Raw genomic sequence first — 23,447 nt, 5'->3', positions numbered from 1 at the left:
ACACTCGCGAATTAGTAAATCGGTACTTTCAGCGAATTTCATGTCAGTGAAGTTTTTGTACCTTGGTTTGAATTTCTATAAAATAAAGTATCATATGTCACAATTTCTAACAAACCAACATTTACGCACATACGCAAGATCACACTCGTAAAAGGTCCGGGGCTCAGTTCGACGGTTCAGCAGCAAATGCAGTTAGAAACTTTAAAATTTGCAGTGATTTGTAAGTGCATATTCCGCTTTGGTCTTGGTTACGTTACGTTACCAACACTGGAAGCTGTCTGTTCTGTGTTGATGATTTTTCTAGCATTCGCCGTTACTCGAATTCACGCATATAGATGTGTTTATGAGTATGTGTATATGACGCCGCTTATTTATTAGTCAACAGAACATTGTTCGTACCGGTTGTCGTTTTGTGTTGCATTTGTACCGATAAACGGTTGTGTATTCCGTGTGTGTGTGTGCTGTGTGCGAAAATTACTAACTAAATATTGATACCCATAATACAAACAAATAAAAATATCTGCCCGGTTAGTTTAGGAACATGACGAAGAGCAAGAAAAAGAAGGCCGCTGCTGCAAAGAACAACAGTAATAATGCAATCGGTGCAGAAAGTGTTCCCCCCAGCATACTGACGCCACCGGGTACGCCGCCAAAAAACGGATTAAAGATCACCAACAACTACGGCAATGGCACATATCGAAGTTCGTCTGTCTCCTGGGGTAAGCAACAGGTCCTTGACTACGGGCGCTTGGCTTCCCTTGCTGATCTGATGATTATCTCGTTGCTCCTCCTTGCCTAGAACGAGAATTCATTGGACTCTTTCTGCTGGAGATGGGCAACAGTCAGAAGATCAGTGGCCGCAATGATTGGTACGTGGATAAGACGCAAATGCGGAAGCTCTTCGAGGCCCATCTGGGAAAGTGTCCCAACTACGTGGAGCTTCGCATCAAGCTGTCTGCCAATGGAGCCTATAACGTGAGTATCGGATAAGATTCTAGTCACTAGACCGAACGCACACAAAGAGACACTCACACGCATACTAGGACAGGCCTTCCCGATAAGAATATGAAAACACGTACATACATACAGATTTTGCATTCATTTTCTTTGTTTGCAAACCTTTGTCGGCTCGACTCGACGAACGTCTTATCCCATACAGCAATTCATATACTTGTAGATTCCCTCTATCAGGCAATGAGTCATGAGTCATGGAGTCAATGAATTATTCTAATGTTCGTGGGTTTACCCCGGCCGAATTAACTCTCGCTCGTTTCGCTTTCTCAACTTTAGACCGGATCATTGGTTTAAGTAACAACTACATTATTTAGAATAGAATCTCCCGTCGAACCATCAAAGAGTTATGTTTTGTCATTGCTTCTGAAAGGGGGAGAAAAATGCTAACTAGCTTTTGGGCTTTCCAATGCAGCATTCCATATGTTTCCATTATATATACATATAAGAACCAACTTCTTTGCATTTATCTGAGGGAATTTCCAGTAATTTCCAGGCAAAACTGGAATCTTGTGATTCCCCGTTGTAACCGGGTCTTGGGCGAAATAAAAGTCTCGAATTTCACGGATGTCGGCACTTGACAGCAGAGAGATAAGAAATACAAATTTGAAAGATAGAAATAATGGCAACGTTTTCGTTTCGAACTCAATAAACAGATTGGGTCGCTGATGCAGCGAACCAACTTCCTGATGAACACGCCGCGGGGAAGCTCCAACTATCGCATTAGGAGCTTCTCATTGATGGAGTTTCGGAGGGAGAAGTTTAATGCGATTGATGAGAGGCAACGTCTGCGGGATGGAGTCACCATAACTGATCCAGTTTCTGCTATGGAGGGCAGTCTTGCGGGGAAAATTATCGAACAGTACGTCCTCGATACGGCAGCCACGGCGATGCCTCTTAAGTATCAGAAAACTCAGGTAATGCAGTCATCAACGAGCTTTGAACTCAACTCTATGGGGTGCTACATCTGCGAGGACCACTTTGAGTCGATTGAAAAGTATGAGGAGCATGTGGAGCATCATGGCGATGAGTCCGACTTTAAGTCACTTGAGAAAATGACCAAATTGTAAGGCCAAAGTAGATATCCTGCCCGTCCTGTCCATTTTTTAACGTGACTCCTACTCCTACTTCGACAGCTCCAGCCCCATGGTGACGCTTTCGTACCAGACCTGCGTCGACAGTCACTACTTTGGCTTCACCCTGAAGACCGACCTCAAGGATGTGGTAGTGCAGAAGTTCATTATTGTGCAGTCGCGGCAGTTCTACTACGTGTACAATGGACGGATGCCGTTGACGATGCCCGAGAATGGGGAGAAGGTTTTCTTTGTGGACTCGCACGTGTTCACGATCCTGCGTGAGATGCCCATTGTCATCGGGTTCACGAGCAAAGGCCAGCGCTACGTGGAACAGCACCACTTCATGCGAACCGAAGCCCTTCCTAAGGCCATGTTCAACATAAATCCGTACAGGTTGTCGACCAAGGAGATCTTTCGCGGCAAGGGCCTGCCCCGTGCCAATCCGCCCACGGAGGTAGTGCTCGCACTGAAGCACGACAATGCCCAGAAGCGTCTGGTGGAGTACGACAGAGACTACCGCAACTACTGTGCGCAGGGCAGGGAGCTCACACAGGTGAATATCGGCGGCGCTCTGCGAACCCTCCTGCAGGTGGAGGACATAGAGCGGCTGCAGCACTATCTGGGGCTGAAACAGTCGCAGGTGGAACTACATCAGTTCGGCAGGGAGCTGTCGGTGAAGATAAAGCTGCCTTCCGTCAATAATGGAAGTGTCGAGGATATCCTGTCCCCGGGGGACGACGTGCTAATCATCAACGAGCGTGTCAATCAAGGGAGTCCTGACAGTGTTCGGAAGCTGCTGGAAAACAGCAATCTTGTTCTGGAACTGGCCCTCAAGGAATTTGATGGGATCATCAAATGGGCCAAGGGTGTGGACGAGAAGTTCGGATCGCTGCCGAAGCAGCCGCGGGTCTACTTTGCCCGCATCCTGGGCGTGTCCACCCAGCGAGTGCACATCACCTGCGAGCGACAGCTGCCGGACAACACCACGTATTCGCTGATCTTCCGCCCAGTGCGGGCTGTGATGCGCTACCAGTACCGGGCTCTCGAGCAGTTGACTCTAACCAACAGCCAGAATGTGCAGCGGATTCTCTTTCCCGGAGAGATAACACGAATGCCGGTGACCAGGGGAGCTCTGAAGCTTCACGATCAGCGCATATCCGGCAATCCGGAGCAAATGCAGGCAGTGCAGCAGATTGCTATGTGCCCCAAGCTGCCCGCTCCCTATATTGTCTTTGGCCCGCCCGGAACCGGCAAAACGGCGACCATATGTGAGGCCATCTATCAGCTATTTGTGTGCAGGCCGGAAACACACATCCTCGTGCTGGCCGGATCGAACACCGCCTGCGATGAGATTGCGCTGAGGCTGCTCCGCTCCATAGCCAAGGCGCCGGAGACCCAACCGCGACCTCTAACTCGCATCTTCGCCGCCTGCTGCGATCGACGCATCGACAATATTGATGACCTGCTGCTGGAGTACTCCAACTTGTATGCCGTGCACTTTTACCCGGCCGTGCAGGCAGTGCACCAGTACCGCATCGTCGTCTGTACCCTTAGCTTGGCCGGGAAGCTCTCGACGGGTGGCTTCGCCATCGATGACAACAAGCAGCCCGTGTTCTCGCATGTGTTTGTAGATGAGGCGGCCGCCTCCACCGAAGCGGAGTGCCTCATGGGCATCACCTGCACGATCTCGCCCACCACGAATCTAATTCTATCCGGGGATCACAAGCAGCTCGGACCGGTGCTTCAGTCGCACCGTGCCAACGAGTGGGGGCTGTCCGTGTCTCTGTTCGAGCGCCTTCTCGAGCGAAAGTGCTACCAGGTGGATGCGGAGGGTGGCTACAATGCGGCTGTTCAAACGCGTCTCATTCGGAACTTCCGCTCCCACCCGGAGATCGTGTCTCTCTACAGCGATCTCTACTACAATAGCGAGCTCAAGGCGGAGGCTTCCATGGGTGAGCAACGCTCTTCGTACTTCGCCATGCACCATATTCTAATGTCTAGAATATGCCTTTTTGATTGCAGAGAATGTCTCTCGAGTGAAGAGCTGGTTCCACACGACCAATGAGGATTTTCCGATTATGTTCCATTCGGTCTTTGGCACAGTAATGAATACCAAACGGTCGGTTAGGTGAGTTGTCGGTCGGTTGTGCTTTAGGAGCTGCCATGGCACTCCGTTGGGTTACCTTTTCGTACCTTTGCTCTTTGCCGCAGCCTGTGCAACAACAAGGAGATCGACACTGTTATGGATTATGTAAAGGATCTCATGTACTTTGGCATCAACGGAAAGCAGGTGGCGCAGACGGACATCGGGATCATCTCGCCGTACAAGAATCAGTACCAACGGATCCAAGAGCAGCTCAACATGCGCAACTGGTCGCAGATCGATTGCGGTTCCGTTGAGTTGTTCCAGGGCAAGGAGAAGCAGATCATCATTGTGTCGTTTGTGCGCTCGTTCACCCCCAAGCTGGGCTTCCTCGACAACCAGCGGGTGAGTGCCTTCCCTTTGGAAGAGTCTTCATCTCTGTATCATCTAACCTTTGTACCCCACGTAGCGTTTGAATGTCCTGCTCTCGCGGCCGATGTCTTTGCTGATTATGATCGGCAACCCACGTACGCTGAGCCAGAATCACGACTTTCGGAGCATCATCGAGCTGTGCCGTGCTCGCAGGACTCTTGTGGGTGTCCCCTATTTTTCGGATGAAAATGGCAGTAAGGGCGTCAATGGAACGCCAAGAGAAAGCTTGGAGAACACACAAATAAGAAGTAAAAATTTCTACAATCGCCAGAGAAACAGATATCGTGAGCAAATAAATGTGATTCGAGCACAATCCAATGTCAAAGACGCCACTCTACTAGCAAAATAAATTGGCCCCAGTTCTCTTCTGCTGTCACCTCCTCCTACTCACTCCCAGCACTCCTTCTTGTTTCTCTGGCCCCGCCCCCACATCCAATGATCCACCACAAGCTAACGTTTCCCTCTTTAATTCAGCTGCAACAAAGAACGACACCCCAACGCAGGCGTCCAGGCTATTCTACAACAAGGAGGAGCTTCTCAAGCTGGGCATCGAGTCAAAGGCGAAGGTCCCACCCAAGTCGGAGCTGGACAAGCTATTCGATGAGTTGCCCAAGGTTCCGCGTTACGTGGATCACAGCTCGGACGCTGTTCGCTCGGTCACTACTCAAATAAGGAAACTGCAGGTGGAGAATGGAACGAATGTGAAGGCCAAACTACCGTCAGCATGTCCAGCCAATTCGAAGCCAATTCCAGTCAAGGCTACACCACAAGCAGCTGCTCCAGCAAAGATAACGACAACTCCAGTTAGAGCTGCAACCGCAAACCCATCGACTCCGCTTTCCATTCCGGCATCATCCCGCGCTTCTTATGCCATCGACTTCAACTACTATCCCACTGCTCCGGCATTGAGTCCCCCAAGGACTTCCACGAATCTGCATAGAGCCACGGTCTATAGCCATATTCCCACCGGCTCCACACGATTCGAGAATGTTCGTGCGCCGCCTGAGCACAACTCGTATAGAAATGAATCGCCAGGACCGACTATCTATAGCCATATTCCCACCGGCTCCACACGATTCGAGAACGTGCGTGCGTCGTCTGAGCATAACTCGTATAGAAGTCAGTCGCATTTCAACGCAAGCCACGGGCCCAGCTACAGAGGTCCACGGGCAGAGGATCCAAAGCCCGAAAAGAAGAAGTCGACGTGCACCATTTCATAGCTACGGCACACATTTCGACTAACAAAACATATGAGGACCCGCGCAGGCGCCTAACCTAACAGTCGTCTGCGGGGTCCTCTTTTTGACTTTGCTATCTTGGCATTTGAGCGGTCTTCTCTCGTCGATCGTCCACGTGCCAAGTAGCAAAACCACAAACAAAATGCCTACGCATTTGGCGTGCACTTATTCGCGGGGGGAGAAGCAACGGAAGTCATTTGATTTCTGCTCTGGTGCTCCCCCTTGGAATAGCTCCAAATGCGAGTGTATATTTTATTTTATAATTTTTATGATTTAATAATGTCAGACAAGAGATTTCCTTGAAGTTGCATTGTTAAAAGTTGTATGCAATTTTATGCATTGTTTGCCAAAGTGGAGAGAGAAAGTATATTTTTAAAGTGACTCCCAGGCAAACACAGAATACAATTTGATCATTTATATTGTCATGTTGGATTCCGTTTACAAAATGTCACGACTTCAAACAGAGACATACTGCGTGGGATGCCCCTTCGATTTACATGAATCCGAGTTAAATATTTAGTGTGCAAAGGACTGCGAAGTAAGTCCTCTTTAATTTTGTTACTTTTTTCAATCTTTGCACTGTTCATTCGAATTGTATTAAGAATAATAATTGAAAGGCATTGTGTATGATTTATATGTTATTTAAATGGCAGATCGGCCGTATGGACTATGTATTCCAGCATTTATGCTTTCACTTACTCTAAGATAAACAAACCCCACACAGATTTCAATAAAGACAAGCACGAAAGCTACAAGTTTTATAACAAACATAGTTGGCCTTTAAAAATTGAAAATTTCGTGTTTGAAGGGGTGGGGAGTCAACCACTCAACACACATTTTTCGTTATCGTTTCCAACAACATCAACTGTAAAAAGAAACAACTTTCAGAATTTATTGAAAATTATTGTGCGAGCAAACTCAAAAGATTCGTCAGCATTACGGTTCGTCTCAATATAAACGTACAGATTCTCAATCGCGGGATGAATGCCTCTGGGAAGACCAATGGGCGTGGTGCCGGTGCCGGTGCCGGCGCTAGTGCTAGTACCGGTGCCCCTCCAGCCCCAAACTACAATCGACGCAGCACGGACGCGACGCGCGTCACTGGGAACAGCAGCTCGGCCAGGGCCATGTTGACGGCGCCGCTATCGGGTCACTCGGCGGGAGCTCGCAAGGCGGCTCACTGCGGAGCGGGCGATGGAGACTCCGTTGACGGGGGTTCCTGGAAGATGCAAGGACATCGCCTAGGCGGCTGTTCCCCAGCAGCCACAGCACCCATATCGCGCCTGGCACGGCCCACCATTGCCTCGGCCCTGAGGGCATCCAGCAATCAACAGTCGGTCAAGCACCAGCGCGAGCAAGCCGCTGCTGCACTGACGGCCACTCTGCACAGGTCGGAAAAGGTGGCCGCAAAGAGCAAGAGAGCTGCAACTGGAGGTTGGGCCAGGAAGGAAGCTGGGATGACAGAGTCGGCGAAGCTGGCGGCTCGATCTCGTTTGTGGCCATCAAAGAAGGCGGGTGGAGGTGAGGCTCTCCGGCGTAAGAAGGTAGCTGATGCCATGAACCTGGAGGAGACTTTGGAGGCGGACGATGCTGGCCTGGAGGCGGATCTTCCGGAGGAGGATCCATCCGATTGCCTGCTGGAGGCGGGCGTTCAGACCAACGAGGAGGAGATACTCAGCCAAGGCCCGCATCCTGGCTTGAGGGTAGTGACCCCCTCCCAGCCACTGATGGAGAAAATTGTAAGAGAGCGTCGCGAAGCTAAGGCCCGGCTGGACCGCCAAGCGACACGCAGATTCGCCTCCTACGAGCTGGAGGAAGAACAGCATCTGGACGAGCTGAAGGAGTTCTCGGAGCGCAATGCCATCACCAAGCGCAGTCCCAAGAAGCCGCCACCCGTCATGTACGCCAGCTACGACAATCAGTACCAAAACGTTTTCAAGTCCATGGACGACTTCTTCACCCGTGAGATCCCAAAGTCTGAGTCCATCACCGACATCAAGGAACGCATCAAGCGCAAGGAGCTGGAGCTCCTCAGCCTCTTCGATGGGGTCGACAGCACAAAGGAGTAGCCAGATTTCGAGCCGCCACCCCAAACCAGTTTAAATTCCAAATTCTTTGTATACAAATTGACCAAAGTAGTTCCCGACTAAAGGGAGCAAAGGGTCCCAAGTTCGTTTCAATAAAGTTGAAATCTTCATCCGAAGATCGAGCTGGGCAACATACATACGTATATTTTCCAAGAGCAGCAGGTCAACACATTCGCCGCGTTAACATAACTTGTCCAGCAAGTAATTAAAAAAAAAAAGAAGTAAAACAAAAGGAGAACCCGCAGGGCTCTAAACTTGAAATACCCTTCCCTGCCACTCGGATATGTGCGAGTTGTGTGGCCACCAATTGTTACACCTCCCACTTTATGGCATGCACAATACCCTTTGGGAGGGCATGATGGCAAGTACAGTCGCATTTAAATTACGCTTAGCCAAGCAGTACTACATACCAACCAGTTGTCACTTTCTCTGCGGGCCGAAAGAAGACGATTTCCCAGTCAACAACAGTCAGCGCTCGCTCAGTCAACGCTGGCAACTGGTCGCGCGAGCAATGGAAAAGTCGCATCATCAGTTTCCCCATGAAATTCGCGATGTGGAGGAGTCGACGAATGCCGAACTGCTGGAGTACTTTAAAGGTGTGTAGTGTACTTGACTAATGCTAGTGTAACTCCTGGCTCCTGGTTTTCAGGCGAGCGAACTGGTTTTGTTCAGGTTGGAAGCGAGGGCTACTTCTTTCCCATCAAGTTCAAAGACGAGGCGCAAAAGTATTACAACTTTGAGGCTCGACCGGATGACGTCTGGATAGTGACTGTGCCCAGATCGGGCACCACTTGGACACAGGAGCTCATCTGGCTGCTGGCCAATGGCCTGGACTTTGAGCAGGCCCAGCGGCGACCACTCACCGAGCGTTTCCCCTTCTTCGAGTTTCCACTCTTCATGCACAGCCAGGTCAAGGCAGAACTTCTGGAGGAGAACCATGAATCAGCTGGCGCCTTGGAATTCATTGAGAAGATTTCACGGCCGGGATACGAGGTCCTCAGTGAAGTGCCTTCATCCGAGCGACGCTTCATCAAGACGCACTTTCCATTCTCCTTGCTGCCGCCGAGTGTCCTGCAGAACAAGTGCAAGGTGAAAACAGACTCTTCGTCAAGCGCAATTACTTTTATGCAAAAATCGAATGCAACCTCGTGTGTATTTCAGATCGTTTACGTTGCCCGCAATCCCAAGGACGTCGCAGTCTCCTATTACCACTTGAACAGGCTCTTCCGCACCCAGGGATACGTCGGGGACTTTGAGCGTTTCTGGCGCTACTTCCAACGAGGATTAAGTCGGTGATCCATAGCAGCATTTGTCATAATACATTTTGACTATCGAATGTTCCATGCAGATCCCTGGCTGCCGTACTACAGCCATGTGAATGAGGCCCAGAACCATAGCCACTTGTCCAACGTTCTCTTTCTGCGATACGAGGACATGCTGCAGGATCTGCCGGGAACTGTGCAAAGCATTGGTTCGTTTCTGGATTGTAGACCGAGTGCCGAGGACCTGGACAAATTGCTCGACCATCTGAGCATTCGAAACTTTCGGGAGAACAAGTCGGTGAACATGCACGAAATGGCCTCCGTAGGAATCCTCAACAAAAACGAGGCGGGCTTCGTCCGCAGCGGCGGTGGAGAGGGTGCCAAAAATGGTACCCACGCCCAAAAGGAGTTTGTCGACAATCCCAAGCTGCTTAAAAGCGCCAACGAATGGATCGAACAGAATGTTCAATGCTTGAGGACCCTATGAAAGGCTGCACAAATATTTTTTTGTTTGGTAATTTTACTCTTTTCTTTGTTTGGTTTAAATTGAAGCTGTATTGAACTAGAACTAACGTATTTGCACATTGAAACTATCCACACTGGCATTGGCTATCTGCTTGTGTATATCGTTGACCTCCGCCTGAGTCAGGGTGCGCTCCATATGGCGGTAAACAATGCGGAAGCAGACGCTCGACTTGCCCGTCTTCGGATGCTTGAATTTGTCCACTAGACTGATCTAAAAAGGAGGTAGAGCTACAGTTCCGTAGGTACTCTGTAGGGTATAGAGGCACTCACCTGTTCAACAATGTCGCCAGCCACCGTCCGAACCAGATCGTAGAAATCGTTGGGCGAGAAGCCAGCATCGACCTCCACATCGGAGGGCAGCCAGAAGGAGAGGTCGTTTGTGCATTGCGGAAAGTGGGAGATGGGTTTGTACTTTGGCAGATTGAGCAGATCCTTTTCGCTGAACTGCGAGAGGAAGCCGCTGTCGGCGGACCAGAACAGGCGAATGTCCGGTATATCGAAGAGCACCATAGCCAGCCGCTCGAGGCCGAGACCAAAGGCGTAGCCAATTGACTGATGGACGCCGGACTGTTGGAGAATCTCGTGGCGCATGATGCCACAGCCAAGAACCTCCAGCCAGTTGTTCTTGAAGAAGATCTCCAGCTCCCAGGAGGGTTGCGTGAAAGGGAAATAGGTTTCCACCCAGCGGTACTTGATGCGGGGGCCAAACAATTCCTTCGTCAGACCCACAAGGATGTGCTTCATCTCGTGCTCCATCAGTTTGACGGCTTCCAGAGTGTGACAGGGCTGCTTCGTCTGGTCCATGCATTTGGATGAGGGAAGAATCAGCTTCGGATCGGCCACCGAGCCCGTCCAAGTCTCCTCGAACAGCTCCAGGCCGGGATTGCGCTCAAACAGCTTGTCCTTTGTGACTAGACGCACTGCATCTGCCTGATGGAACACCGGGTAGTGGGTGCTGTCGATCTCATCGCGCCGATACACCTCCCCCACCACAAGGAAATTGTCCAGGCCACCTGAAATCAATTCGACCTGGTGGGCGGTGGTGTGGGCGCGCAGCAGCTGGTGCTGGTTAATGTAGTAGCAGTCAGATTTCTGGCGACTCACATGGTCGCTGGGTATCAGCAGGTTGTCAAAGTTCTGCTGCACTGTCACCACAGGATTCAGTTTGTCGTAGACGGAAAACAGTGGATTTCCGCGCTGATTCCGGTAGGCTCCATAGAAGTAATTAACGATGCGCTGGCGAATGATCGACAGGGGATGATCCCTCTGCAGATGCTTATTGGCTCCCAGGTACGACAGAATTTTGGGCGTCACATTCGTCCAGCTGTCGCTGGCGTACGTGCTCCCATTCACCTCGAGTTGTGACTGCGCAGGGGGCGGGGACTTTTCCACAACAGCGTTACTGGCCAGGCAGCGGCTCCGGCTGCAGCTACCCGTCCGCAGAGATAGCCTGGAGCCCTGCACACGTAGTGTCAGCAGCATATTCGGGTGTTATATTAAATTAATATGAACAATTGCATATTATAACACACAACACAGCTGTTTGGTAGCTGCAAAATTATCGATAGTATCGATAATGACAGTAGGGGTACTTTTTAAATTAATATGGATGCTCAATATATTATTTCCAAAAAAAATTTATGAGAATACTGTATCCATGAGTGAATCTAGTTGATATTATTGTGAAATCAAGAAAAACTAATAAACTTGATGAGACGAGAGCTAACAGAGGTGCTGGATAAATATTTTCCAATTAATGTATGGTCGTGTTGTACAACACTAAAATTGAAGACTGTGATAGAAAATATACATCTAATGGGGTATGCAGTGAGAGCGAGAGAAATATATGTACATATGTATGCTCTAGTTTGGTTATGTAGGTTCTGGTGGCAAAGAAACGGTAAAATCATACTTGGAACTTCAAAGTTTGAAGGTACATTACATATGTAGATATGTATTCGTGTTCATTCATGTTCGTTTATATATTTTGGCCTGCCTTGGCCCTATGTACATACATACATATGTAGTGTGCAAGGGTTTCATCAAAGACAATATAAGAATATATATACTTATATTGTCTTTGGTTTCATTTTCACCTCATTCAGAATGCGTACTACGTATGTATGTATGTACAAAATTTACATACATACAAACATAAGTACATACATAGATGGATGATTGGTTGTAATGGATCATATGAAAGTCAAATTCTTGCATCCTTGGATATTTATTAAATCGTTATTATGGTATTTACATTTATAATATGTAGATACATACATACATATGTATGTGTGTATTTATGTATATTTACTGGTATGCCTATAAACAATGGTTATGTTTTCTTAATTGCAAAATTCTAAAATCGCAGCTGACATTAAGGATCCGACATATCAGGATTATCATGTAAATAATAATAGCAATGATAAATGTACGTATTGCAAAGTAATATCTAATCTACATACATACATACATATTATATGTATGATCCTTCAGCTCTACCGATCCAAAACTAGCTTCAGTTAATTCGAATATCATACTCGTACGCTGCTCCCTGCTAATCCCTTACAGTTGATGACATGCTAGAGTTCAAAGTTGATGTTTCTTTTTGTTTTAACATGCAGAAAGAACTAAAAATAAATATACACTAGTCACTTTTTGAAGATCGATATATAGTTACTCTTTCCTAATGTGCTTCGGGAGCAGAACGAATACTCCAAAAGTTCCCTTTGAATGGGAGACTTGCGTATATTCGGGTCACGGCTCCCGCAACTTGGATCTGTGCTCTTTCTTTTTACAGTTTTTTTTTTAGTCTATGGTTATGGTTACATACATATATGAGTAGTCATAATTTGATTATTCTATTTTTCCGCTTAGAGTTGAATTTTTGTTTTCCTTCCAGTCTATAGAGAGCCTTCCTACTTGAGCGCCTCCTTGGCCCGCTGCTCCCACTCGGCACGGCGCTGATGGATGCCCTTGAACTCGCCCACTGTCGCCGATCGCTCGATTGGCTTGCCGGACATGGTCATGGCACCTGTGGCTGGACTCACTGACCCCGCAACGGAGGCAGCAATTGTGTGTGTGGCCTGTGCCTGTGCCGCCGGAGGTGGTGCTGCTGATGGGGTGGCTGCCTGTTTCATTTGCAGCGACATTCGTTCGTTCGCGGGCTTGGCGCCTCCATTGTTGTTGCTGTTGTTGTTGTTGGTCAGGCTATTCCGGACACCATTGCTGACCTTGATGGGGGGCAGGTAGGTAACCACCTTCTGCTGTCCATTGGCCGCCTTCTGCAGGTTGCTGCTGATGTGGCTGTTGTTGTTGTTGTTGCTGTTGTTGCTGTTGTTGCTGCTGTTGAGATTCCGGAAGTCGGCCACCGAGTTCCGGTTGCTGCTGGCATGCTGGGAGGCTGTCTTGGTAAACTCCCCGCTGACCTGCGCCTCGTACTTGGGCGACAGCTTGTCCAGCTTCTCCTCGCTGTTGGACTGGTTCTCCTTATCACTGTCCACACTCTGGCTGCCACTGGGCGCTGATATCTTCTTGGACACTGGCTGGGCAGGGGCTACCACCTCGTCGTCCTTCACCTTCAGCGAGCGGCGGGCGAAAACTTTCATCAGCTCCGGCGTGGGGTCGTCCTTGTTCGGCGACGGGCTGCCATTGCAGCTGGCAAAGGATTTCTTGCGCAGCACCACGGGATTGGCATTGCCATTGACCTCGGCCAGCTCCGGTGTCCTTGGCGGAGTGGCAGGAGCTGCAGCTGGAGCTGGCGCACTCACTGCTGGCGGCAACTCCGCCTTGCCGATTGATTGCTTTCGCTGCTCAACCGCATGGCGTTCCGTTCGCTCCTCGTTGAGGAACAGCCGCTTGCGCTCCTCCAGCGAGAGGCGGTTCAGCTTGTTCTCCTTCTGCTCCCTCGGTGGTGCTGTCTCCAACCTGGCTATGGGAATGGGGATGCCGTTGCTCTTTGGTGTACTGGGTGTCGTGGCAGGCGTGTTCGCTGATGAGAGTCCCTCGGTGCTGCCGCTGCTGCTGCCGAAGCTGGTCCGCACGCTGTTCGCGCTCACAGAACGCAGCTGCCTGCCCAGATTCGGCTCCAGGGCTTGCCTACGGTTGGGTGGGACCGCGCTGGGACTCCTGTCTGTCTGCATTCCTGTCTGCTGAACGACCTCCACGCTGGCCCCACTGCTCCGCCTCGAGCTGAGGTCATCGCTGCTCTGGCTTCGCTCGGTGGGGGACTTCAGGTTCTTGGCCAGCACTAGGTGGTTGGTCTTCTTGTGCAGGCTCGCCTGATCCACGCGGTTCAGCTGGATCTTCATGAACTCCGGCTCCACGGCTGTCTCCACGTTGCTGGAGTTGCGGCGGCTGCTTTCACAGCTGTTGTTGTTGTTGTTGTTGTTGTTGTTACTGCTCTTGGCCGGAGTTGCGGGCGGACTATGCGAGAGCTTGGCACTCTTGCTGAGGGGACTGGCCGGGCTGGGACTGCAGATGGCCATGGCCGTGCTGGTTATGGGCTTCTTTCCGAGGTCCAGCAGCTTGGGACGCTCCGGCTGCAGTTTGGCTGCTGGCGTGGCCTGCTCCACGGTCAGCTGCTCGCTGACCGTCGCCGATTTGCGCAGGACACTCACCAGCGGCGACTTGACGATCATGTCGATGTTCTGCTCTATCTGCGAGATGTTGGCCGGACCGGGGCTGGACTGAACGAGGAGCTTGTTGCTCCGTTGCGGCGAGCTCTTGGTCAGCGCCGGAAACTGGCCCGTGCATTCAGTGCGCCCCTGCAGCAGCTTGTTGTCGTTGATCTCAAAGCCCAGGGACACGCACTTGGTGTTCGGCGAGAGCGGCGAGCGTGGCGACTGCGGCGGGGAGCGGGGTGAGTGCTGCTTGTAGTAGGAGGGCAGGCGGAAGCTGATCGAGAGATCGGGCAGACTGGGCATGTGGTTGTGCACGACGGTGGATTCGACCACGGACTCGCGCTCCTCCTGGTAGTTGCGGAAACTGCGCGACTTCTCCACCGTCTTGCGCTGCTTCTCCTCGTAGTACAGCGGCGAGGGCTCGTCCGTGCTGGTCTCCAGCGAGTTCGACGAGCTGGAGTTGTGCCCCATCGAGTCGCTGGAGCGGGACAGCTTCTGCTGGAAGGCGCTGAGGCCCACGATCCGTGGCTTCCGCTCGAAGTGCGCTCGATCCGTCGTCTCGGCCCTGACCTGTTGCTCGCGGACCAGGGTTGTGGACTGGAAGGTGTCGTTGCCCCGCGTGCTCTTTGACAGCAGGTTGGTGACGTCGTTTGAGGGGCTGCTGTTGAGGGTGACGGCGGGCGAGCTGGAGCCAAGCTCCTGGGGGATGTAGCGTTGGCGGGCCGCGGGTCCCGACTTGGGTTTGGATGCCATCTGCGGCTGGGCAGTGACTCCTACCCCTAAGTGACTGACTATGGCGGTGCGGCCGTGGCCGTGGCTGTGGCTGTGGCTGTGGCTGGCCTCGTTGTGGATCTCTCGCTTGATCATCTGGCGCGTCTCCTGCTGCACGTGCTGCTGGTGCGAGGTGGCGATGCGCGACTTGTCCAGTATCTGCAGTGGCTCTCGGAAGGCCGCATCCAGGGAGGAGTTCGATATTTGCAGCTTCTTGGCCACGCTCTGGCTGGAGTCGGTGTCCTCGAGTCCATCGTTGGCCCGGGCAATGCTGCGCTTCGAGTTCCTGTGGATGAGCCGCCGCAGCAGTCCGCTCTCAGAGCTCTCGCTGGCAGCCAGGGCATCATCACCGTCCGTGGAGGACTCGCCACGGCTCTCGAGCACGGTCTTCGCCTTGGTCGCCTTGGCTGTGGTGCTGCTGGTGGTGGGTGCTCGGGGTCCGAAGATCTGCGACGTGGTGGCAGACGTGGTCGTCACCTGACTGGTCGTTCTGGTCGCCTGTTCGATGGTTTTGGTTCGCTTCGTCGTGATGGAACTAGCGGCGGAGCTAGCGTTGGCATTGGAAGCCACTGGGGTTGTGCTGCTGGGACTGGTGGCAATGGCAGGCACCGTCTTGGCTGGCAGCGAGCGTGTCCTGCTCTTGAGGTCAGCATCTGCGGGCACGGGAGGAGGACACAGATTAGCTGGGAACCGTGAGAAACTCTGGGATGACTTACCGCGGACTGCTCTCAGTCCCGGACATGTCTTCTGCAAATCCTCGTTGGCCTCGGGTATGGAGGACTGAAGATACGGAAGGGAATCAGTTGTCAAGATCTTGTAGGGCTTTGGCGCCTCTTCACTTACCTCCAGGGTCCTGCGGTGCTGTCGGCTGGGTCCCTTCTTCTTGGCGGGCCTGATGGCCATCTTGTGCTTGGCCGCCGCATGGGACAGCCGGTGGCGCTCCGTGCCGACTGCATCCACCTCGTCCTCGTGGTGCGGGCGCAGTATGTCCGAGCCCATCGAGACGGAGGAGCTGGTCGACACCCGCGAGTGGTACCTGTGGCTCTGGCTCTGGCTGTGGCTGTGGCTCTGACTGTGGCTCTGACTGTTCTCCGTTTCCTCGGCACTGTTCACGCTGTGAATACTCAACGAGGACACCTCGCTCTGGCTGTGTCCACGGGCCTGACTGTGACCTGCCGCGCCACTGCGGCTCTGTCCACCCGCCACTCGTCTCTGCGGCGATGCCGGACTGCGGGGCAGGCCCAGATCCTCGTCGGAGGCATCGGGCCGATTGCGTCGCTTGCGCAGAACATCTGTGAGCTCCGCCTGAAATGGAAAGCAAAGCAAAGCGAGATGTGGGTTTAGCTCTATTGGTTCATAGATGCAAGCTTATGGGGTGGGGGGGCCAGCTGTTACCCAGCTCTTCCAGCGGAACACGAAACGGGCGCGCAGACAGCTGCGGCCGAGCCGACTCTCGCCCATGCTAGAGCCGCTCAGCCTCATCTTGAAGGGGTTCTGTTTGAAGTCGATCATTCCGGGAGCCTCAATGCGGGACCGAGGCAACGAATGACTGCGGGGCACACTCGATTTGATTAGCAACTGTGGGAACTGTGGCGCTGCATGTCCCTGCGATTCCTGACTATTCCCAGAGCCCAATTCTTACCGTAAACGAGAGCTTGAAGGGATTGGCCTGCACTGTGAGGGCGCCCGTGTTTCCGGCTACCATCTCGCAGCTCAACTCTAACTAATAAGGGCTATTGTTGTCTGTCTCGTCTGCGATGGAGCAGGCACGCGATCTCAATGATTTCACTTTCCACTGGGACACAGAGACAAAGTCAGATGTGCGCGCATCCAACAGCGATGTGCAACTGAAAATGCTCTCGAGGCAGGGCCGAAACGAGAGTGAAATTGAAATGGAAATGGAAATGGAAATGGCGGCGCCATGGTGGAGTTTTTACCTAGACGAACATAATTGAGTGCGAGGCAGGCACTGGAGGGAAAATCTTTGTGCCGTCGCGTCGTCTCGAATGCATTTCAAGGGTACCCAGAGGCGGCACAAAAAGAAACAGAAACAGAAACTCGTGCAGACACAGATGCCGATGCAGAGGCTAAAGTAAACATTTCCCCGATTTCCTATACAGTGCACACACGATAGAGCGGACTGTTTGGGCTGTCTTTCAGAACGACCCATTAAGAGCGGTGCCCTGCAGTTTGGCTCCTTCCTTCCTTCCCTTTCCTATGTCATTTATCAGCTGCACGGGCGCAGAGCGTGAGGTGACGTGACGCCGCCATCTGCTTGCTCTAGTCAAAGTTCTATTTTCGGGTTGCTCGTTGTACGCGGATTAAGTGCCGGGCTGGCTCGGGTTAAAGACCTCGTCCATCAATTGCTCTGCAAGAAATGCAGTACAAGCTGCAGCTCTGTTGGATATGCAGCGGGTGGATGGGAGGATGGGAGGATGGGAGGATGGGAGGCTGTCTCATGGAGTTCAATGTTCTGTAAGAGATCTTTCTATTCCTGTCCTCTACCTGGTATTTATTCCAGGCTCAATCTCCTGCACATCTGCTCAGTCCGATAACATTCGGGGAATTATCCGCGATGCGATGCGATGCGACGCGAGTCTCTTCCAGGTAGCTAGATGCACGGATTCTGCCTCAACTCCTTATCGTTGCACTTGCTACCTGCTGACATGGTGACTAAACCGACTACGAGTCCGCTGCAAATCACTGACCAGGCCAGACCAGACCAGGCCAGACCAGACCCAGCCCCGTCACCGTCACGTTCGCTGATTTATTGGCACACTGGCTGAGTGGGCCACTGGACGGGGGAGTGGCCAGTGGCTCCAAACATGGCCACACACAAGCCAGCAAGCCAGCAGGCCAACATTGATTACCACAGCACCTCGCCGCAATCTGTGCACCGATGGCTGTGGCAGGGGCAGACAGCGAGAGAGAGAGAGAGAGAGAGAGATGGGAATGGGAACAGCAGTTGGCCAAGTGGGAGTAGAGAGGCAGGCAATCACTTTGAATTAATGCAATTGCATCATTTGGCTGTCCGAGCTGCATTTCAAGTATTCAGCAAATGGCAACGAAACGAATGGCCGCGGGCAGTAAGTGCAATAAACGGTCTATTCCCGGCCAGATGGGGCAGCGGCTGGCATATGGGCATCCGCTTGGAGAATGGCTTGACCTTGACACCAACTGCTCCAACAATGCATACCCAATGTGGTACGTTCGAGTGTGTAACCTCAGGATCTTCTTTTCAGCTTTATTCAGACTCTGACTTACACCCTTTCGGTACGGGCAATCGCTTGGCCTGCGAGTGATTGCCTCTCCCAACGAATTTCTCCTCATTTCTCCTAGGAGGGGAGCGCAGCAGAGAGTGAGGTTGGTGCAGCTCGTGAAGTGGGCCGACAGCAGTGGCCGGCAGATGCATTTGGACATGGGACGCATTTCTAATGGAACTTAAAATCTTAATGCGGATGCTGCAGACTCCGCAGATTGGCCCATCCAGTGACTGCCTAATGGACACGGAAATCCATGAGTTATGGCATAGGCAAATTCACTGAGTACCTTATGCAATGAGCATGCGAAGTGGAGCTGTAGAGTGGAGTGCATACCAGACGGGAAGTGTCACAGATCTCATTTGAATGTAGGCCGAAATTGAAAACTCGATAATTCGGGTGCAGGCCAGGAAGTCAATTGGAGCAGGCCTCCCCCAGCTCACCCATCACCTTGTTTTCCCACTGAGCTGGTCAATTAAAGAGAAGCGTGTGAAATGTCTGCCGTCCCCATCCCCGTGTCCCCTTACCCACACTCATGCGACGGACTGATGACGGCTCTGATTGCTCCTGAGCGACCGGCCCCAGTCACTGTCGATGCGTGTTACCGTGTTACCATATCGCTGTCATTCCATGTCGTCCAAGCTAATGGCCACTCTCCTACACCCGCTCCCTGAATGCTGCCTGCACTGTCATTTATCGCTCCCATTATGGCCATCGACTAGATGTTTTTCTCTTTCTGTTTTCCGCAATTAATTCATCAAACTGGTTGCATGCTATGTGTGCGCGATCCTCGAGCTGCTTTTAGCAGGGAAACCTGACCAGTGGGCGATTAGGACAGTACAGCAGAGACCCACAACAGCAGATACATATATATAAAAATAATTACGGACCAAAGAAGCGGATCAAAGTGTCTTGGAAGCTCTGTAAATATATTTTCTTGGGTGAGGATTCACTTGAGTAAGTTTTTCACAGACTGCACTGCCATCACACTTATTTAATTTCTTTAAATTTCAATTTAATCTTCACTAGGAATCTTCACTTTCAGGAATCGCAGACAAATACTCGTATGCGCAGCCACAGCTACCCCCCACGGTACCGATAGAAGCCAACCAAGCCAACACTTTTCTATATATATATTTTTGGAGTATTGGCAACTCTTCACTGGTCCTGACGGGACATAAACCGCAGATAGGACTGGAGGAACTGCGCGCTGCAGTCTTCGTCTTGGTGTTCGCCTTCACTGGCAAGTGGCTCGATGCAAACTGATTTAGCGGAAAGCTTTGCAGGAGTTCAATAGCATAGAAACAGAAAGAAATGCGATTTATTTGCTAACCAGGTTGGCAAATAAGCTGCCACGGGGGGTGGGGTATGGGGCTGGGGCTGGGGCTGGGGTATGGGACTGGCGAGGAGCAGCACTAGAGAGCGAGTGGAGCCAAGTGGAAAAAAGTGGAATAACAAGAAGCGGCGAGGCGGCCAAGCGGCCAAGCGGCCAAGCGACCATCGGACTGGCAACTCGTTTCTCGTTTGTCCAGAAACCGGAGAAGCAATAGAAGCAGCATAAGAGGAAGAAGCCGCAAATTGCCACGCGCTGACGGGTGGTGTGTGGGGGGGCGGAGGGGTGGTGGAGTGATGGTACGATGGGATGCATGGGATGGTTTACTGCAATTGCAATTGCAGTTGCAGTACGCGTACAAGCTGCAGTCAGTGTTCGTGGCTTCGGTTTCCCAGTTGCGCCGCGACGCGTGCCTTTTCTTCTCGCCCCCTTTCCCTCTCCCTCACCTCTTTTACGCTGCCCCAGCAGACTGGTCTACCAAAAACTCGGCAAGCGTATGGATAATGTGGCTGCTAATGACGCTGACGGTTCAGTTTACTTATTAGGCAACACTTGCGTTTCGGACATTCCTCCCACACCGAAAATCAAACGCAAAATCCGCATTAAATACTCGCAGAGTAATGAATCAGGGGAATGAACTACCAAATTGGAGGAGCTAACAACTAAAAGAAGGATTCGAACAGGAATCTTCTACGCTTTCCCACAGCTACTCTTCCACTTGGCTTGCCCCATCGAACTCCAGTTCACTGAACCTCCCCCCAAATGAACGAGAGTTTTTTTTTTGTTTAAGCTGCCAGATAATGCAGCGTTGTAAACTCTTTTACAGCGTCTCTGCTTTCGGAACAAAAGAATGAATCGATCAAATGGCAGCCAAAGTCAATGGCCACTGCGGCAGATTTGGTCATCACAAAGGCTGATAGGCACAACAAGAGCACGAATTGAATTTGATTAAAGTCAATTTAGACTGATTGCAACACAATAACAACAGCAACAGCAACAACAATGCCAACAAAAGCAGAACAAGCAACAGAAACACAAAATCCATGCGGATTACCCCAAGAGGAATGGATTTGGAGATGCTACCTTTTAGTACTAGTACTAGTACTAGTACTAGTACCAGTGAAAAGTATCTTTCAAATGAAAGGCAAATGAATTCCGACTTACCTTCAGGACAATCGATAGGCTGCTGGCCGTCGCCGATTCGGAGAAGACGCTGTCGTGTGACTGCGACAGAGTCTCGCGAGAGTAGTCCCTGCACAAAGACAGTGAGAGAGAGAGAGAGAGAGAAAAATCTTAGCTAAATTCGAATCTGATCGATTGGCGGCTGGACACAACTCACCCGTCCACATCCAGAAGACGTGCCGCGCTGAGGCTGCGTTGGCTATCGGAGATGTCGGCGGTGCCACCGGCACTGCCAGTGCTGGTGTTGCTGTTGCTGTTGCCCTCCCGCTCCATGCCCAATTCCTGCGAGGAGTCGCCGACGCTGCGCAGGTGCCGCTGCTCCGAGAAGTAGCTGCTGCGGCTCAGGCTGCGGGTCTCCGGAAAGACGGCCACGCCCAGCTGCTGGCGCTGTGTCTGGTACATGGCGTCCGTGGGGAACTGCTGCTGCTGTTGCTGCTGCTGTTGCTGCTGCTGTTGCTGGAGATCGGAGCTGTGCTGCGCCTGTTTGCTGGCCCTCTTCTTGCCCAGGAGCACGCTCAGCAGTTCATCGCGATGCGAGCCGTAGGACTTGGACTTGGGCAGCGACTGCGTCTGGTAGCTCTCGCCCAGCGACTGGTGGTTCAGCGGTGAGCCCGGCGAAGAGCCAATGACCGAAGCCGCTGCTGCTGTCACACTGCGCAGATTCTTCTCGCTGGAGCTGCTGGCCGGCGGCGGCAAGGTGTTGCAGGAGCCAGGACCAGGACCGGGTCCGGGTGCTGCTGTTGGCGATTGACAGGCTATCGGGCTGTCCGCCGAGCTGTTGATGGTGCGACGCCGGAAGATGCGGCGCAGGTTACGAAGCGGATGGAAACGGCGTCGCTTCTGCTGCTGCTGCTGCTGCTGCTGGTGTTGCTCTGGAAGGATAAAGGTCCAGGATCAGACATGAATTTTGATACGAACACATTTTTGTACGGATATTTGAATTTTGTAAACTACTCGTATGGGGGAGGGAAGGAGACACATAGGGGAGGGCTTGCTGGGACCCCTGCTCATAGTTACCCATCCTGGACCGACTTTGCTCCCAATCGGAGCTGCTGGGCCCACATTTAGCGGGCACAGTCTGCAGCAGAATTAACATTTTCCAAATCAACTGAAACTGCAAAACAAAACAAGTAAACTAATGCCTATTATTCATACATAATCATGGTCCGATTCCCAGTAGGCTCCCTCCCCCCTGCACTTGAGAACTTCCGATGATGATTCGCAGTTCCGATTTCCATTCCACTTCCTCAGTTACTCACAGCCCAGCAGAGACCCAGCAGAGACCCAGCAGAGACCCAGCAGAGACCCAGCAGAGACCCAGCAGAGACCATGACCATCCATCGCTTGTTAATAGAATCTTTCGTCACTTCCCCTTGCCCGTGGCAGCAACAAAAGAAAGCAGAAGCGGAGCAGCGATAAGAAATAAACAATAAATGGGCGAAAAGCGAAGCGGATCGAAAAACATGCCCATAAATAGGCAAAAAGTGGAGGGGCCCCCCATTTGGGAACTCCCAAAGCAACGAAGGGGGCAGAAAGGGTGACAGGAAAAAACGTGACAGATATAGATAGTGCACGCACACTGAGAGAAATATTACACGCTTGTTAATCGGTCTAAGGCAACCTCTTAACTTAAAATAATTCGTTTTTTTCAGTGCATCAGGCATCAGTGTACTGGCAAGAGTTCAACCAAGAGTTCGGTATTATTTGTCAAGGTCAGGCGGCAGAGATATGGCCAGATATCCACATAGATTTATATATAGGTCTGGTGGAACCCTTTGAGGCCATTCCCTAGACGTAATTGGCCGCAATTGCAAAGTATAATCGATCGAAGTGAAACTGTGGCTGTGCACCAGCCTCAATAATTTTTTCTTTTTATTTCATTTCGATGGTGCGATAAGAGCGTAAGAAAAGGAGAGGCAGCGACAGTGACAGGTAGATTCCTTCCTTATCGATCGATCGATACGGAATGTTGAATGTGGAATACACGATGCCACACCAGTGCAAAAAATCACTTGATTAGATCCAAACAATGGAACTGGAGCTCCACTCGAGGTGATTATATGTATGTACACCCCTGATCACCCCTCGAGTGGCTCTCACTCTCTGTAGAGCTCAATCTCATCTGGAGGAGTTCCTGGAACTTTACCAGTGATTCACACATTACATATTCATGTGTTATGTGTTATGTTATGTGTCATGCCCCCGAAGAAAGTTCAGTCCACACAGACAGGCCGGCGGCCAGTGATTCGCCATGGAAGATCTGCACTGCACAGCCTTTAGCGGCTAATAAAAATGTACGGGCTGTGCTGTATTAATTAGGGAAAAGAGCCCAACAGAACGGAAGCCACTCTACACGAGTGCGAGTCTAAAACAGAAAGCATAGAAAACTGCAGACCGGGCAACCCTCGGATTGGATTGGACCTTCCCCCCATGGGCCACTAATCAAAGTCTCTGCCTCATGCCCGCCATTCGAATGCCAGTCACGTTTTGGGGCACGCGAACACTGTCAGATAGTACAGATACACACAGATACATATAGCATACATATGTATATATACTCGTACGAAT

General features: G+C 51.4%; 5 protein-coding genes across 8 annotated transcripts in view; 3 read left to right on the top strand and 2 right to left on the bottom strand.

Annotated features, from left to right (window-relative positions):
* The first annotated feature begins 97 nt into the window (after nt 1-97).
* Nucleotides 98-6,634, top strand: LOC111074918. Of its 2 annotated transcripts, none has more exons than XM_041592883.1 (9): nt 98-220; nt 538-719; nt 800-975; nt 1,668-2,077; nt 2,148-4,039; nt 4,110-4,215; nt 4,299-4,575; nt 4,640-4,850; nt 5,077-6,634. In XM_041592883.1, exons 2-9 carry the CDS (start codon nt 542-544, stop codon nt 5,820-5,822), a joined length of 3,996 nt encoding a protein of 1,331 aa, XP_041448817.1. In that variant the 5' UTR covers nt 98-220; nt 538-541; the 3' UTR covers nt 5,823-6,634. The 2 variants fall into 2 exon arrangements, with proteins under 2 accessions (XP_041448817.1, XP_022223596.2); XM_022367904.2 differs by having other exon boundaries at nt 99-220; nt 533-719.
* Nucleotides 6,635-6,677: 43 nt separating this feature from the next.
* Nucleotides 6,678-8,062, top strand: LOC111074986. The gene has a single exon (XM_041592884.1). The coding sequence runs from the start codon at nt 6,821-6,823 to the stop codon at nt 7,907-7,909; it is 1,089 nt and encodes a 362-aa protein (XP_041448818.1). The 5' UTR covers nt 6,678-6,820; the 3' UTR covers nt 7,910-8,062.
* Nucleotides 8,063-8,119: 57 nt separating this feature from the next.
* LOC111074926 (sulfotransferase 1C4) lies at nt 8,120-9,757 on the top strand. The gene is made up of 4 exons (XM_022367918.2): nt 8,120-8,523; nt 8,577-9,016; nt 9,089-9,215; nt 9,276-9,757. The coding sequence occupies exons 1-4, from the start codon at nt 8,211-8,213 to the stop codon at nt 9,674-9,676; spliced, it is 1,281 nt and encodes a 426-aa protein (XP_022223610.2). The 5' UTR covers nt 8,120-8,210; the 3' UTR covers nt 9,677-9,757.
* On the bottom strand, nt 9,698-11,283 carry LOC111074922 (probable phenylalanine--tRNA ligase, mitochondrial). Its single transcript, XM_022367914.2, has 2 exons — nt 9,985-11,283; nt 9,698-9,925 (listed from the first exon to the last, which is right to left on the bottom strand). Exons 1-2 carry the CDS (start codon nt 11,194-11,196, stop codon nt 9,758-9,760), a joined length of 1,380 nt encoding a protein of 459 aa, XP_022223606.2. The 5' UTR covers nt 11,197-11,283; the 3' UTR covers nt 9,698-9,757.
* Nucleotides 11,284-12,401: 1,118 nt separating this feature from the next.
* LOC111074906 (myb-like protein A) overlaps nt 12,402-23,447 on the bottom strand; it is a 34,780-nt gene continuing 23,734 nt past the window's right edge. The window contains exons 4-8 of one of the 3 annotated variants that reach the window (XM_022367887.2): nt 21,037-21,751; nt 20,862-20,949; nt 15,948-16,409; nt 15,821-15,884; nt 12,402-15,757 (exon numbers count right to left, since the gene is read on the bottom strand). In XM_022367887.2, the coding sequence (XP_022223579.2) occupies nt 12,630-15,757; nt 15,821-15,884; nt 15,948-16,409; nt 20,862-20,949; nt 21,037-21,751 (4,457 nt within the window). In that variant the 3' untranslated portion in view covers nt 12,402-12,629. Of the gene's footprint in view, nt 15,758-15,820; nt 15,885-15,947; nt 16,410-16,499; nt 16,692-16,746; nt 16,825-20,861; nt 20,950-21,036; nt 21,752-23,447 lie in introns of those variants that run through there. The other 2 variants (XM_022367888.2, XM_022367889.2) reach the window with 2 other exon arrangements.

This window comes from Drosophila obscura, unplaced genomic scaffold (assembly GCF_018151105.1).
Source record: "Drosophila obscura isolate BZ-5 IFL unplaced genomic scaffold, ASM1815110v1 contig_186, whole genome shotgun sequence".
In the NCBI taxonomy this organism is placed as follows: domain Eukaryota; kingdom Metazoa; phylum Arthropoda; class Insecta; order Diptera; family Drosophilidae; genus Drosophila; species Drosophila obscura.
Note: the sequence above shows the minus strand (reverse complement) of the source record. Positions and strands in the feature narration are given on the sequence as shown.